This window comes from Lepidochelys kempii, chromosome 3 (genome assembly GCF_965140265.1).
Source record: "Lepidochelys kempii isolate rLepKem1 chromosome 3, rLepKem1.hap2, whole genome shotgun sequence".
NCBI classification, from domain to species: domain Eukaryota; kingdom Metazoa; phylum Chordata; order Testudines; family Cheloniidae; genus Lepidochelys; species Lepidochelys kempii.
Genome location: NC_133258.1, coordinates 172268928 through 172286629, shown reverse-complemented (window position 1 = coordinate 172286629; position 17702 = coordinate 172268928). Strand labels below are relative to the sequence as shown.

General features: G+C 40.1%; 1 protein-coding gene across 4 annotated transcripts in view; it reads left to right on the top strand.

Annotated features, from left to right (window-relative positions):
• THADA (THADA armadillo repeat containing) overlaps nt 1-17702 on the top strand; it is a 288553-nt gene that overhangs the window by 217055 nt on the left and 53796 nt on the right. For all 4 annotated transcript variants that reach the window (XM_073339065.1, XM_073339064.1, XM_073339066.1 and 1 more), the window contains one exon: nt 5495-5580. In XM_073339065.1, coding sequence (XP_073195166.1) covers nt 5495-5580 — 86 coding nt within the window. The remainder of the gene's footprint in view (nt 1-5494; nt 5581-17702) is intronic.

The following is a 17702-nucleotide window of genomic DNA, read 5'->3' as shown; positions in this document are numbered from 1 at the left end:
CTCTGGGCATTGTTCTTAATGATATGCATCTTTGCTGGATGCAGATCTTTGCACTTTAACACTGCAGTGTGCTTTGGTTTCTCTGCACTATTTCACTTTTCTGGCTCACATAAAATATCCATGTTGCGAAAGATGTATAATAATTCATGAGTTTCTATACATGGACTGTACTTGTATTACAAATTGTAAAACCTACTCATAAATATATAGCTAGGAAAATCATACTGGCTTTATACTGCTGACATGTTCTAAAGCATTGTATTGACTTGCCAGTTAATGTCTCCATAGAACAACACAGCGTTTACTGTGTTTGGATCACTTATGATCTGACAAAGTGTAACACGTTCGGGACTCTCTTTAGGTGTAGTGAGAGCCAACACCTTTGGACACAACTCAAAAGTACCATGGCCTAAGTTAAAACTTAGTGACTAAAAGCGTTTGGGGTTTGTGTGGCCATTTCCAATCTGTCTTTCCATTCTGTGGGTTTATTTTCTTAAAGAAAACTAATTGTAATAAAATATCATTATGCCTCTAACAAAAAGGGATGCTGTCAGTGCCTCCCAGTAATCAGAGCACTCACCTGGGCTGTGGAAGACCCAGGTTCAATTCCTCCTCTGCCTGATGTGAGAGAAGGGATTTGAACTTGGGTGTCAGTCATCGCAGGAGAGTCTTTGGGCCAGAGAGTGAGACTAACTTTATAGCCTGGTGGTTTGGGTACTCACCTTGGAGATGGGAGACCCTCATTCAAATCCCCTTATTTAATTATTTATACACAGCTGAATAACTTCAACGGGAGAGAGAGAGAGACATGCTGTAGAGTATCCTAGAGTCCAGTGGCAAGGGCACTCTTCTGTACTGTATGAGACTCAAGTTCAAATCCCATTTCCATGTCAGGTAGAATTGAACTCAGGTCTTCCTCATTCCAGACAGGTGCCCTAACCACTGGGCTAAAAGTTAGAAGGGAGGTCACCACTGCCACTGCTTTTCTTACTCCACCACTTTTTTTTTTTTGGCTGAAATTATTTGTCAACTTCGTGTTAAATTTGTGAATACTTTTGGGTCAACAAAACCTCAATTTTTCAGTGAATAAATTATTTGTCTGAAAAATTTTGCCCGGTCCTTATATATTTCAAGTTACTAAAGAGAAATACATGATATTCTTACCACAGGCAGGAAATGGATCTTGATTTTCAAAGCTGCAGTTCTTGAGCTATGACAGTCCAAAGTTGGGAGTGATCTTTACGTTTAAATATCAGGCTTTTCAGAGCTGACCCAGATTTTGAAACATGTTGAGACTCCAGTCCTTCAACTGGTAGAGGCTTGGGCTTATTGTAATAGTGATGATACAAGTGGAATACAGAACAGAGGGTGACAACCACATACTTCTTGTTGCATCTCTTGCTAGTCATTTAGAAGAGGCTTTATATCTCTTTTTTATTTGAATGGGAAGATTAATTTAAGGGGAAAATAACCCCTGAATATTCGCATTGGCTCTACAAGAAAGAAGAGGACTAGGAATTTTTCCTTCTTTCATTCAGCCAGCAATTTTGAAAAATGTATAATACCTTATATCTCTGCATAGGAATAATATATGTAGCATGGAAAAGTTACAGGCCAGAAAGGTAAATGTATGTTAGGTTATATATGTTTATAACCAAGTTTTCCTCTCCAGGGGTGTGTTACAACAGCTGGGTTTTCGATTGCCATGACGGACTGTCTCTTCTATAGTCCAATACAGCTGCAAAACTTTTATCCAAAGACCTAAAGCAAACTTTTCATTTTCATGTCATGGTTGTGTATATTTTCTGTAAACTTGCAAAAATGTTCCAGTGTTTTTTTCCAGAATTTTAAAGGAGTTGTAAAGTTGAGATTGTTTCTTGAAATATACTGTAATTAAATTCTTGAGTGAATTTCAAGCTTAAAAATAAGCATGCAAAACAAACTTCAGAAACTAAAATTAAAATGACAGGTTTCAGAGGGACAGCCGTGTTAGTCTGTATTCGCAAAAAGAAAAGGAGTACTTGTGGCACCTTAGAGACTAACCAATTTATTTGAGCATGAGCTTTCGTGAGCTACAGCTCACTTCATCAGATGTTTAAAATGAAAATATTGAACATTGAGTATTAGTCGGACCCTACCAAATTCACAGTCCATTTGATCAATTTCACAGCCAGTGGATTTTAAAATTAGTCAGTTTCACATTTTCAGATGTTTACATCTGAATTTTCAGTGTTGTAACCATGGGGGTCCCGACCCAAAGGGCTGTCAGAGTGTAGGGGTCACAAGGCTATTGTAGGGGGGTTGTAGGATTGTCACCCTTACTTCTGCCCTGCGGCCTTTAGAGCTGGGCAGGCAGAGAGGCAGTATGCTGGCCAGGCGCCCAGCTCTAAAGCCAGCGCCGCTGCCAGCAGTAGCGCAGAAGTGAGGGTCACAGTGTATGGTGGGGTGGGTTACCATATGTCTGGTTTTCCTGGCAGTCTCCCACCTGAGTAGAAGAATGACAGCTGGAGCCACAGCCTCCTCGTGCAGGGGATGACAGCTGGAGCCGCAGCTTGCCTGCAAGGGAAGTGGGGGTGTGACAGCTAGAGCCATTGCAGCTTCCTGAGATTCTCGGAAATGGGTCTGACCCACCCTGGAGTGGCCCCTGTAGGGAAGAGGAAGTCTCATCCCTGGCCAGGACTAACAGCTAGAGCCTTGCGCAGGGTAGGAGCCCCTGGCTGGGGGCCAGATTTCATAGGGGAGATCAGATTTAATGGCCCATGATGCATTTTTCACGGCCATGAATTGTGTAGTGCCATAAGTATTAGTCACAGCTAAAACTTGCACTTGTTTGTCTCTCCTACAGTTTTTTTAAAATGTAAGTCCCACTCACCATATCCATTTATGTTTGTCTTGTACTGGGTTTCTTTCATTCGGTAAGTTATGCCCTAGCGAAGGGTATTCTGGATGAAACATACAGTGATAGCGATACAGAGAAAAATTAAGAAATATGCCTGAATTAACTTCCATATTGTCCAGGTGATTTTAATTACTTGTGGTTTGATCAAATGTAGCAGAAAGTGGTTTACAGTTGACTGATGCTACACAACTGAAACCCCCCAAATTAAATTTTGGGTGCATAAAACAGACTCTGAATTCAGAACTCATGCTAACTCATTCTAAACCAAAGCAGAAATGTAGCTGTGCCTAACAAAAGATATAGCAGTTAATTTGTGATGGGGGCTGCCCTTGATGTACTCAAAGGGAAAAGATTTGGGGGAGGGAACGGGGGGGGGGAAGGAATTCTAGACTCTTGTTTTTGTTTTTAGTTAATTAAATACATAAACAATAACAAAATAAGCAGATTTGTCAATTGACATGGTGATGAGACACTTATGTGAACTGACTCTCCCAAATAAGCTACTTCAAAATAATATAGAAATGTGTATTAAGACATTTATTGCTGATGGGAACATAATGGAAGGAGACATTTTTCATTCCATTAGAAGGGCTGTCACTCAGTCAGAATGTAGGTCTCTGGGTCATTGGCCTATTCTTTTGCATATGAGGTCTAGTACAATCAATAGATCTGTACTAATTAGACACAATAAATTGAATATATTCCAGTTTCTAATTCAGCTAGTTTCTTTATGTTTACAGTAATACAGTGACAACTGCAAACTATCCTGATGCAAAGGAAAGACAGGAAGAATAGTAAGATACAAATATGGCTCCGTCAGGAGCTCTTTAATGACCTGAAAATCAAAAAGGAATCCTACGAAAAAAGGATACATGGACAATTTGCTAAGGAGGACTTCAAAAGAAGTAGCAACAGCATGTAGGGACAAAATTAGAAAGGCTGAGGCACAAAATGAGTTACACCTAGCAAAGGACATAAAAGTCAGTAAGAGAAGGTTCTTTAAATACATGAGAAGCAAGAGAAAGATGAAGGGAAGTGTAGGTCCTTTACTTACCAGAGAAGGAGAATTAATAACTAATGACATCCAGAAGGCTGAAACAAAACACCTCAGTCTTCACTTAGGGTATTTAAGAAATTAGCTGAAGCAATTTCAGAACCTTTAGCAATTATCTTTGAGAACATCTGGAGGACAGGTGAGGTCACAGAAGACTGGAGAAGGGCAAACATAGTACCTGTATTTATAAAGGGGAACAAAGAGGACCTGGGAAATTATAGACCAGTCAGCCTAATTTTGATACCTGGGAAGATACTGGAACAAATTATTCAACAATCAGTTTGTAAGCACTTGAAGGATAATAGGGTTCTAAGTAATAGCCATAATGGATTTGTCAAGAACAAATCATGTCAGATCAACTTAGTTTCCTTCTTTGACAGGGTTACTGGCCTAGTGGATGGGGGGGAAGCAGTAGATGTGATATAATCTTGCTTTTAGTTAGACTTTTGAGACATTCCCACAAGCAAACTAGGGAAATATAGTCTAGATGAAATTACTACATAGGTGGGTGCACAACTGGTTGAAAGACCATGCTCAAAGAGTAGTTATCAGTAGTTTGCTGTCAAACTAGTAGGGCATATCTAATAAGGTCTTGCAGGGGTCAGTCAATATTTTCAGTAATGACTTTGATAATGGAGTGGAGAGTTTGCTTATAACATTTGCAGACAACATGAAGGTGGGAGGGTTTGCAAGCACTTCGGAGGACAGGATTAGAATTCAAAAGGACCTTGACAAATTGGAGAATTGGTCTGAATTCAACAAGGTGAAATTCAGTAAGGACAAGTGCAAAGTACTTCACTTAGGAATGAAAAATCAGATACACACCTACAAAATGGGTAATAACAGGGTAAGTGGCAGTACTGCTGAAAAGGATCTGGGAGTTGTAGTGCATCACAAATTGAATGCGAGTCAAAAATGTGATGCAGCTGTGAAAAAGCTATCGTTCTGGGGTGTATTACTAGGAGCATACAATTCTGCACACTACATTTTAGGAAAGATGTGGACAAATTGCAGAGTCCAGAGGAGATCAACAAAAATTATGAAAGGTGTGGAAAACCTGATCTATGAGGAAAGGTTAAAAAAAATTGGGCATGTTTAGCCTTGATAAAAGAAGATTATAGGGGGGCCCTGCTAATAGTCTTCAAATATGTTAAGGGCTGTTATGAAGGGGACTGTGATCAATTGTTCTGCATGTCCACTGAATGTAGGACAAGAAGAAATGGGCTTAACCTGTGGCAAGGGAAATTTATGTTAGCTATTAGAAAAAACTTTCCAATTATAAGGATGGTTAAGCTTTGGAATAAGCTTCCAAGAGAGATTGTGGAATCTCCATCATTGGAAGATTTTTAAACAGGTTGGACAGACACCTGTCAGGGATGATCTAGGTTAACTTAGTCCTGCCACAACACAGGGAGCTGGGCTTTATGACTTCTCAAGGGTCCCTTCTGGCTCTATGATTCTAGGTTACAATTTCAGTGTCTGTCTGAGCAGAGCGGGAATTTTATGAGGAATTTACTTTCTGTCAACAATTTGTTTTTTAGGCAAAATCCTTGTTTGGTGACCAGAGCTGCATATCTTGATGTCCTTGTTGTGCTGAGTGATTACCTCGGGAAATCTAGAAGAAAAGGCAAGTCGACTGTAATATACAACTTCTAAATCAGCTGTGGGAAATTTCAGTGCTGTATTAAACCTGGGTGAGGGTTGGGGCAATAAATGCATTAGTTAGACCAGTGTAAACTGCTGGGTGCTGAGCACTTTTGAAAATCTGGACACTTCGTGTAGGGGTCTAGATGAGGAGAAAGTCATGACCTGTTGGTATCTGTAAGAACCAGTCCTGGCAGGGGGTGCTGAAGAGAAGGAGGGTTCCTTCCCGCCAGGGGTTAAAGGTGCTGCCTTTGCAGCATTCCTAGTTCCTGCTAGTCAGAAGCTTAAAAGTCAAACTCTGATCCTTTGCGTAGGTCAAGCTTTCTAAGTAGTTCTGTTTTATTGATGCAAAATTTCAAAGATGGAAAAATGTCTGCAATCCACCTTGGAAACAATGGGTAAGTTCCATGGAAGTATGGAAAACTTCATAGGGATCGTTTCTGCAGTAGGGTGAGAAGTTTTACAAAAAGTCACACTGCCAAAGATTCAGCAATTTGATTGTTTATGTCATGGATGGGAAGTTCTTGGAGGAAGGACCAATCAAAACTTTGATGGCATTAAGCTGTTGCTTAGCATGTTATTTATGGTCATACACAGCACAATAAACGATGAAGTAAAGTGAAAGCACGATTAGAAGGCCAGCCCTCTGGAGTGTGACTGATTCAGTGCAGCTATAATTAGCTTACTGTGTCCATGTATTACACAGTTCTTCAGCATGGTGCTTTATTATTATCCTGTCCTTAGCCACTGGCAGAGCAAGGTGAGTTAAGGACAGTTTTGTTGGTTTAATTCAAACCCGTAATGTAAGTGTTTTTGTGGTTTAATTTTAATGCTGCATTTAACTGATTGAGACAAATCCTTTATTTAAAAGAGGGTCTCTTCTGGAGGGAGACACTCTCAGATTTAAAACAAATACATTTCACTTGTTAAATGTTTCACACATTTTCTTGCTGGGGGGGTTCTGCAAGGCAAGAATAGATTTAACTTACATAGGAGTGCTGCCAGTCAGACTACTTGGCTAGCACCACTCCAGTTGTGGGGCAAAACTGGCAAGCTCAAGCCCCCAGGCAGAGCAAGAGCTGCAATTATCCGGTACTGCTTCATATCCCCCTCCCCCCAATGAGCTTTCCACCACCAGGGACCCACAGCTCTGGACATTAAATCCAGCATAGCCTGATGCTGAATCCAACTGTATGCTTTAACTGAAGGATCAAGCAAAAAGAGAAGCTGTGGGGAATGTGGTCTTAACCAAGCCGAAATATCTGAAGTAATAGCCGTGGGGATGTAGAAATAGCCCCCAAGGGGGCATACATGCCGAAGACCTGTTAGGCAAGGGAACAGGTGGATTCTACTTCATGGGAGGAGGATAGGAGGCAGAGGCCAATGCAAAGGGTTCATATATCCTGTGCAACGAGGAGGTAGCTCCTGCACCATGCCATGGAGGTGCAGATTTAGTGGCTCCATGATTACGTAGATCCTATACAGGAACATTGAAATTGCCATCTTGGATCAGACCAGTGCTGCATCTAATCTGGTATCCTGTCACAAGCAGTGGCCAGTATCTGATGCATCAGAGGAAGGTACAAGAAATGTTGCAGAAAGTAGTTTTAGTATAACCTGCCCCCAGGGAAAATTTCCTCCTGTCTGCAATAATTAGAGTTTGACTTGTGCCCTGAAACATGAGGGTTTATATCTCTTCTAAAAGTTTCATTTTTAAAAAATACATGTAAAAATATATTTATTATTATAACTCCAGATATTCTTGTTGTTTGTCTAAATGTCCCGTCCTTCTTGGAATACTGATACTCTCTGGTCTCCAATACCTTTTACTCAATGATTTCCCAGGGTGAACTATGTTGTGTGAAAAAGCATATCCCTTAATTAGTTCTGAATTTGCTACCCTTCAATTTCAGTTAATATCCCTTAATTCTTGGGAGAACAGACATTCAAAACCTGCCTTCTCAAGACCATTCATTTTTTATATATATTTTTATCATGTTTCCTCCTATTTATGTCCATTCTAAGGTGAACAATCCCAGTATTTTCTATCTCTCTTCATATGAGAATTTTTCCAAGCCCCTAATCATTCTTGTTGCCTGCTTCTGAGCCCCTTGTAATTCTGCACTATCCTTTTTAAAACTGAGTGATCAGAATTAAATACAGTATTCCAGGTGAGGGCATCTCATTGTTTTATATAGTGGCATTATCATATTTTTTATCAATTTCCATCTCATCCCTTATGCATCCTAATGTCTTGTCTGCTTTTTGACAACTGCTGCACGTAGATCAGAGGTCTTTGTTGAGCTGTCCACATCTGTCAATTCATCTCTTCCCTTCCAACCCTCATCTTTTGAGGAGCAGATTCATTACAGAGGCTCTTGCATTGCTGTGGCTGTACTAATGGCTGTGTCTCTACTCCATGTCTGGGGGTAAGAGGATTTCATTCCCTCTTCACAGCTCCTGCAACTTGGGCTTTGTGCTGTGGGAAAGTATTTGATCCTAAACAAACCGATATTGTATATACATATTTATCTTTGTTCATATGTACTCCACTAGGAAAGTCATTAAAATTTGTGTTCACATGTGATAATTTCAAAATACTACATTACTTTGGTACATTTTCTATGAAAATGTATTCAAATAAAGTAGCCTTTATTGACTGAAAGAGCACTCTGTTATGTTATATACAACTAGAAGTGTCCTAATGGTATATTAAAGAGAAACTGTAGCCTAAGCAGTGTTGTCTCAAGTCTTATACTGAAATACTGTAAGCAATAATTGCAATTTGAAGTTTTACACTCTTCATAGTTTAAACATCTTTCTCCATTGAGTGTGTTTCTGGTTATGGGCAACAATTGTTCTGTTTTATTCTTGATTTGTAAAGTTGTTTCAGTAGAATAAAAGGGGGATGGACAAGTCCAAATAAAACTGTTTCTTAATGTGTTTATATAAGAGGCCCCAGGAAGTGCTGTATGAGTTCCAGGCCACAGGCTGAAACTGATTTTCATCAACACAAACTGGAATGCAGTGTAATGAGCCTGCAACTGGTTAAAATCAGACCACTTCTAATTGATTGTGCCTGTCAAAGGGGTTACAATTACAAAGACATTTTCAGAGTACAACCATGCCTAGTCTTTTCCTATTTTACATTTACTTTCTGTCAATGATTTGTTGTCTTCAATAAATAAAACCTGTCTGTTAAAGTCCAGTTTAGACCATGTGGAATTTGCTACACAAATTCAAAGCAATTTAAGATGCAGGAAAGGGAGGAGAGGCAGCAGAGGTGGAGACTAAAACTATCTTGCCCAACTAAAAATTCGTTATAACCAAAAAATATGTGTTGAGATAAGGTCTAGAAATATTTATCTGTCTTAAAAAGGCTAGATATTCTGCCTTACTGCTTTGGTCATGAGTGTTGCAGAATGCACTTCCTCAGAAACCTTTATTAAAATTAAAGACTTGTATCATAAGTTTGCAGTTTAATCTCTTCTCTTTGTACACACAAAAAACTTATTTGGAATGTGTAACAACAAATATAGAGTAGTCAGTTTCTTAAAGCACATCTGGCCACTGTTCATTTGTGTCCAAGTATGAAAGCTCCTCAAGCAGTATGTGAAGTTTTGATGCTTAGAGCTAGCTTCTGGTGTGCTTTTGGATCTCAGTGTGAAGACTCCTGATATTCCACATGACCAAAGATAACGCAAATTTGCAAGAAATGTTTTACCTTTCGCTTTTCTTATAGGTTTTAACTACAGTTGAAACAAGGTGGAAACTGATTCAAATCCAAACTTTTAATATCATTCAGATATATAGCACTTTCTCTGTACTTCAAAAAGACCTCTTCTGCCTTTGTTGAAATCCATTTTAAGGTTTCATCTGGTTTAGCTTCTTCGCTGAGCTGGTTCCTGTCTTCAGTGGTAATAATAATACCTAACACATTTATAGCACTGAATACCTTTAAACCATTATGTCTATGTTAACCATCCAATGGACTGTGTTGGCCACAGTCTTCAAATCTGGCATGTTCCAGGGTTTTTCCAATTTAATGAGGGAGGACTGTGCATTCTTGAGCTCCTCTGACTTGGGGAAGCCTGGGAACTTTAAAATTTGTAACTTGTAACAAGTGTATCCTGCTGGAGAATAGTCAAGTACTCTCCCTCCAAATAGAACAGCCCTACAGTGGACAACACAGGAGATTAGGGAAATGGGGAGTCAGGGAATTATTGGTGATAGGAAATTCAGAGAGGTAATTTAGTAAAAAGAAAGTAAAGAGGAAACTGATTTGAGTTGAAGGAGGGAGGCAGAAAAGAGAGTGGTCATTTCACTATGCAAATTTATAAGACGTTAGTGTGATACATGCAATCTTGACATTGCTTGGTTTTGTTCATTGCCACTGAGACTGATTAGCTGTAGTGGTAAAATATACTGGCTGACCTTCCTAATAGAAGTTTCCCAAACATAATAAGCCATCTTGGCAAAAGGACTTTCTTGTTGGTGTAACTGCATCTACACTGGCTTTCGCTGGCATAGGTTTGTTGATTAGGGAATGATTTTTTCACAGTCCTAACTGACATAGCTATGCTGGCAAACTTTTAAGTGAGGACCTGGCCTCAGTCAGCATTTCCTGAATTTTGAATGCTTGATTGTCAACTTTAATGTTGCATTAACTGTATTTGTTTTGAATGGTATTGTTTGTATTTTCAATAATATCCAAAAGCATAGAACTAATACGGTAATGGGAGAGTGGACTTCCAAGTGCTAAAAGGAATAAAATGTAGTAGAGACTTGTGTCCCTGAGGCAAGCAAGTGTGAGTCTGAATGCAGGCAGTGAGAAGGTCTGTTGAATAGGTCCAGTTTTGCAACTACAATGTTCAGAGTAGATCTATATTTTATGGCTTAATAGAAGAATTGACTGACAAATAAGAGTGATTGGGAAAAAATACTATTTATCTGAAGCTGCTCCAGAATTTCCATGGGAATGCAACAGAACCCAGGGACCTTGCCACAAAATTTAGGTCCAGTTTGCGACAGGATATACTTCAGGCCATGTGTGTATTTATAGTTATTTTTGAGAATTCTAAAAAACATCAGCTGGAGTCAGGAAGAACTCCTGCTCATGTTGTAGTATTGCACAATTAGGTTTTGAGATTATACACCCTTCTCTGAAGCATTCAGCATCGGCCTTTGCCAGAAACAGTATACAAGACTGGATGGACTATCCATCTGTTTGGGTGCAATATTTTTTATTACTGGATTTCTCTAAAGAGCACACTTATCTGGATTCTGAGCTGCTGCTCTCCAATTCCTTTGTGGCAGGTAGCTCCATCTGGTTGGTAGGCTTTTGGCACCCAGCAGAGCCCTTCCTTCTTATTTATACCCAGTTGTCTGAAACTTCACACTGGGACAAGAGCTCCTGCTGTAATGACGACAGCAGGATCACAGTAGTGCACAGGGTGCTGCGACGACTGCAGAGAGGGCTCAGACCTAGGCTGTTCATCCTCCTGTTAGACAGACGAGGTGGGTGAGATAGTATCTTTTATTGGACCAACAGAAGTGGGTCCAATAAAGTATTTTACCTCACCCATCTTGTGTGTCTAACATACTGGGAATGACAAGGCTACGACACAGCTACAACACGGCATACGTCCTCCCTGTAACAGGTGCGAAACCCTCCAGGACACAACCTTCCCGCCCCAGGCAGATGTCCCTTTATTTGTGTCATTCGGAGATTTGCCCTTGCTACAGTCCAATAGCTCTTGTCAATTCATAAAAAAGCAAAAATATATATAATATTACAATATGATCTCTAATAGTAAATGGCAGAGTTTGCACAGAGTAGCGTGCAAAAGCAGATATTTGTTCATTTAACATACTGTTCTGCCCATAAATCAAATAAGAATATATAAATAAAGAAGAAAAGGAAACCAGGCAAAGCTACCAGAGAAAAGATGAAAGAAAAGTCTATGTATAAGTCCGTAATAGACACTTTTTTTTTCTAATATGCATGTACTGCCAGCCTCCTTGGGCCCCATTCTGTCCTTCGATATGCATAGGCAACTCCTTTTGACTTCAGGAATACTGTAGCATTATATACCTTTTTCAAAAATACTGTTGCTTCAGTAGGAGAGAGAAAACCATGAGTATGATCTCAAAGGTGTGAACCTAGCAGAATAAAGCCTTTCGAATTTCATGTCCATATTTTGATTTTTTCCAGTTTAAGAGTGGGATTTTCAGAAGTTCTCAGCATTTGCCTAACTCTGCTTTTATTAGCATCTATGAGAGTAAAGTTAAACTAATGCTGAGTGTTTTGACAATTGTACCCTATGTCAACAGCTCCTTTTGATGCCAAAACGTAGCAAGTCAGTAATCTGGGTAAAGTCATTTTATTGAAATTGAAAAAATAGATTCTGACTTGCATGCTACCTTCTAGCATTTTATTCCTTATATCAAGTGTTGTAGGTTTCACAAGCATTGTGCAGATTGGTACCCAATTAGCATTCTCAGTCCCATGATGCACTGTAGTAAATAAACTAACAAACTGGACAGATCTGTCTTATTTTTAGGTATCTTTAAGGGCTCATATTTATCAATAGGTACAACTACAAGAATATAGTGCATCTGAAATGTGTGAGACACAAAAACCAGGCAATCAGTAAAGTTGTCTGGCATTTTATTTTTGTTTTACACCACATGGTCATGCTATCCTTAGAACAAATATTTTACAATGCTGTTATCTTTGTCAAATATATTTGTGGTTGTCTTTGCTAATTAGAATGCATAGTACTTGTCCTGAGTTTCTGCCAAATGTAATAAACTTTTTTTTAGCTTCCATATATTATCAAAACTCCAAATGTTTTACTGTTACGAGTTTGTGAAAATGAAGCTGGAATTTCTAAAACAGTTTGTCTCAATGATAAGCTGGTAGATATTATATACAATTTGAAGGCTGAGAATATGGGGGTTTTCATTTTAGACAACTTGCTCTTAAAAGGAAGCTAAATGCTAATTGAAGTAACCTTTCCCATAGGCTAACTTAGAAATCGATAATGGTAAAATCCAGGAAAAATAGTTAAAAGTACTTTATACTCCTTACAACTTGAATAATTAATGTGACAGGAATAAATATAAGATCAGTTATTTTAATTAGATTTTAATTTTCTTTGCCTAAATCTCTAAGAAATGTGGCCAAACAATTTTAGCGGGGGGACCAAAAACATTGGCAGCTTACAAATGCCTGCTTTGATTATTTGGTCTAATTAGGTTAAATTTAACAAATTCCATCTGAACAAATTGAAAGCAATTTCTATCTGTTCGTTATGTCATAAATTATGTAAACTGTGGGTGCAGATGCGTTTAATGTGGTACATGGTCAATGCCATTCTTTTGACTAAAGACATATTAAAACATATTTTTAGAATGTGCAGACTTCTAGATAGTCTATTCCCACTGACTTTCAATTAGGCAAATCAACTTGAAATTTGGTTGGATAACCCAATATTCTGGTTTAATAAAATTAGCTCCTTGTCTTGGAAAAGATTGGTATTATGGGCTAAAGTTTTTTAGCACAAAAGATGGTTTTTCCCTGCATAACTATTCATAGAATTCTATACATAGAATTTGAAAAATCTGTCTCACCTGGCTACTTGCCTAATTGGGTATTTATGGGCCTCATCGTCATTTATCATTGCACTTCACAAACATTACTGAACAGCCCAATGAGGAAAGGAAATACTTAGTCCCATTTTACACATAGAGAACTGAGGGACAAAGCATCAGAAAGGGGGGCACCATTGATGCCAGCTCTTGCAGTTTTATCACAAGTCTCTCAATATTCAGATTTTTAAAAAGATTCTTGTGATTGCTGATTTATGCCTTCAATCTTATGAAGTTTTTCCCTCATCCAAAGTGGCCAGGATCCCTCATTATTGTCAATATGACTGAAGCCACATGTTGCCTTCCAACAAGATGGTCACCATGTCTCTCTCACCTTTGCAAATGAAAGCAAGGCTGCTCCCAGCAAAAATGAATGCCACCTCCCACTGCTTCAAATAGGGCTGTCACCAGCTGCCATCAGGGAAGATGGTGGCATCTTAGTCACCATGTGAGTGTCAGGGGACAGGAGAATGCTAGTCAGGCTAGTGTTAGGGAATTGGACAGGGAACTGTGAGGAATCGGGAATGTGTTGGAAGCAAGAGGCAGAACAAGGGAAGAGTACAAGGAAATATGTGTGGGGACAGGAGGTAGACTGAGGAGGGTGCAATGGAAAGGGGGGGGTAGGAAGCAGACTGAGTGGGCTCAGAGGAGTGGAGGTAGGAGACAGACTCAGGGCAGTTGCAGGGAATTGTGGGGGGGGGCAACAAGAAGACTTCAGGGGGCTGCAGAGGAATGTGGCATGACAGGAAGAATGTGATGGATAGAGGACTCTGAAGGGATATGTGGGAGACAAGTTAATGTTGGAGAAGGTGGAAGAGAATGGGGGGAACATGGAGAGAAAATGTAAGAGTACAGGTGCCTAGTTAGGAGGTAGGGTGGAGAAGGGTAGAAAGCAGCTCTCCACACCCAAGGGGATAGGTGAGAATAAGTGAACACAATTCTGGTTGTTGAACAGAGAAGTCACATTCAGGGCCAATCAGACAGGGGGCCAGGAGGGTCATTTGGCTTGGGCCTCAAGCTCAAAGGGGGCCTCAAATTTAGACACTTGTTAATTTTATGGCATTTGATAAGTTTCACAACTTGTTTTTATGCGTATCCCTATCAAACCAAAATGTGACACACTTTCTCAGCTTAGCGCTGCAAATTTAAGCAAATAAGAGATGTGATTTGATAAAAGACATAATTTTTTTGCAAACTGATATAGATTTTGTCATATTAAAGAGTTAATAATGTTCATGATATTAATAAAAATATATCCGTTCTGATGGCACAAGATTAGATCACGTGTCGTCATTTTTTTTTATTATGGCTAGGGGCCTCAAAAGCTGGAAGTGGTCCGTGCCTCTCTGGACCTCTGAGAGGGCCTGGTCACATTTTGTGTGTGTGAACTTTGAACATGAAATTATCATATGAGATTATTATTTGGGAGTAGACAGCTTCCTCCAAAAGTTGAAAAAAATCAGACAGGAGACTATATAGAGCAACAGAAGTATCTGTATTAAAGTATAATATGCTAAGTTTCAAACATTAATTTCAGCGTGCCTAGGGCTTGTCTTCACTGCAGAGTTAATGTGAGTTATAACTTGAGTCTTGCCTCTAACTTGAGTCCCATTGATACATACACATTCTGAACTCAAGTGTGGTGGTGCAGGGGGTACAGGTTACAGCTCAAGTTAGCACAATTTATCAGCTGCTGTACCTCTGGAGTGATATTTTTACAGTGTGGCTGCTCTCATTAGAGCTAGGCTAACTCAAGAGGCATTAATTCAAGAATATAAAACTTGAGTTAACTATACAGTGAAGACATGGCCGTAGGTTTTTAGATACGACAAGTAGAACTAAAATTTTCTATTTTTTTCGTTATAAACAGAGTTTGAATTAATTAAAAAAAGGTACTCCTAAACTCTACTCACAAGCCAAGCTCCACCTAACAGTAGACAGTGCTGATGTTCAAAATATCATCACGCAAGCTCTGCTGGGTTTCACCGGAGTCCTCAGGTTTGGATGCACCCATAGGCAGGGCTGGACTTAAGGCATAGGCAGAAGAGCAGTGTGACGAGGGCCCCAGCTTCCCGAGTCATGTGATGTCAGGATCTAAGCTTTCATTTAAAACAAATTATGTTTGTTGTCCTTATGGTTGTAAAGAAAAGCTTGAAACTGTGACCCACGCATACCCAATACCATGAGGGCTGCCTGAGCCTGTAGCTGGCCTTCAGTAGAGAGAAGAGAAGCCACCAGGTCTTGCATCCACATTCAGAGTAGACCAGGTACCTGGCCCCACTCTTGCCACTTTTGGGTGCAACTACCCAAGCCACTCTTTGCTGCTGTTGTGGCTGTGGGAACCCTCCATGTGATCGTGCTTCAGAACTGAGTAAGGAGAGCATGGAGTTTGGACCTGGTAAAACTCTGAGGGCAGTCCCACATTCCTCTTTCCTTCTACTCCCAGCAGTGGTGGTGGAGGAAAGGCATAGTTGACCAAGAGTGAGATAGGGCATCCATTCCCAGCTATGACATAGACTGGAATATCTGTGACCACTAAGTTGTTAAATGGTTGACTAATTAGCCAGTCTGCCATCTCAGAGATCCTTTACTGTGTTCCACCTGGAGGGAGGCTAGGGGACACTCTCCCCAGGAAAGTGTCTGAGTTGTTTCTACATTTAGACTTGTTTGTTTCCCATCCTTGATGGATGATGTATGCAAATAGCATAATTTGTCCCAATTAGATTATGTCATCATTTTACAGATAGGCATCTATCTCTTCCAAGAGATTTATGCTGCTTAGATTTTTGGTCCTTGAACATCTTCCCTGAGTTTGCTCCTCCACCTAGAATACTTGCATCTATTGTCAAGACTCTGGGGCTTGGTGTAGCTAGGGGACTTGCGATTTTTCTAATGGTCCATCACAGCAGACAATGGATCATCCATGGAGATATTCAATCCTGAGACTGATTCCAAAGAGCAAGAATAAATATCTGGAGTTCTAGCCTTGTCCAGGGTGCAATGTCTGTGCAGGAGACCCAGAGCCTCAGTAACTGGAGGTACAGATAGACAATGATGTTACTGTTCTCTGAGCTCCTGTTCCCCTCTATCTTTTGTGTAGAGAATAAAACCACTAAGAACACACAAGTCTGTAGCATACTCATAGTCCACTGCATCTTTCAATGAGCCACCCAACCAGTGATGCTCAAATCAAGATGACATTTCAGAATGGGTACAGAGAAGTTCCTAGAGACTTTAACTACTATTACTATTAACACCTGCAGGAGTTCCCTAAGAGCTGATAACTGGTGGACCTGAAGGAAGTCTTACAACGAGATTTTTTTTTGTGTGGTGTAATAGCATATTTCCTCCTATAGTGTTAATAAATACATATCACAATGATATAAATCACCAGTGTGGTGTTAGCTTTCAGAAAAGACTCACTTGAAACATCCTTATACTTAGGGCCCCACCAAATTCATGATTCATTTTGGTCAGTTTCATGTTTTCAAATGTTTACATCTGAAATTTCATGGTGTTGTAACTGTGGGGGGTCCTGAAGTGGGACCAGGGTGGAGGGGACCCATCCAGGGTGGGAGGGTCACAAGGCTACTGTAAGAGGGTCGTGGGATTGCCACCCTCACTTCTGCCCTGTTGCTGGCAGGGACGCTGCCTTCAGAGCTGGGCAGCCAGAGAGGAAGGATGCTGGCCAGGCACCCAGCTCTAAAGCCAGAGCCACTGCCAGCAGCAGCCCAGAAGTGAGGGTCGCAGGGTATGGGGGATTTGTTACCATATGTCCGGTTTTCCCAGCAGTCTCCCACCCCAGTGGGGGGCTGACAGCTGGAGCTATTTTACAAGTTCTTGTATTTCACCCATTTGAAATGATGGGCTCAATATCCACTGAAGTCCATTTCATAGTGGCTCCTGATTCTGATATAACCACATAATATATCGTTCCTCCCTTCCTAAAGAGTTGCCTTTTCCTCCTTTAAAAGCATTCAAATGCTGTTATTAACGGTATTTAGGTATTTCTGCAGTTTTGGAAGGACTCATAGGGTAGGGTGGAGTAAAAGTGTGCTATTTTTGAGCTCTCAGTATTCAAACTGTAATAATTCTTTCTGTCTTTATTGCCGCACCACCTTGAGCTTTAATCCTGAGCTTTAAATCTGTGTGATCTTTCAAATAAAGCAGGAAGTGTCTTGAAAACGACTTGAATGGGCGCTATCTAAGGAACACCTGGATGCTTCAGTGATTCAGCAGGTGCTATTCTTCCCTCCAAATTAGCACTGATGCAATGATGGGAGAGGACAGTGTGCTGCTGTAGCTGATGTGTTTCAGTTGAGTTGTAAATCCAGGGTTCGAACCAGTTCTAATCATGTTGACTAGCTCTGGTAATTCCATTCTGCCATCCTTATTTCCCTCTGCAGTTTCAAATGAATAAGAGATTCTTCACTTCCTGACTTGCTAGATGTG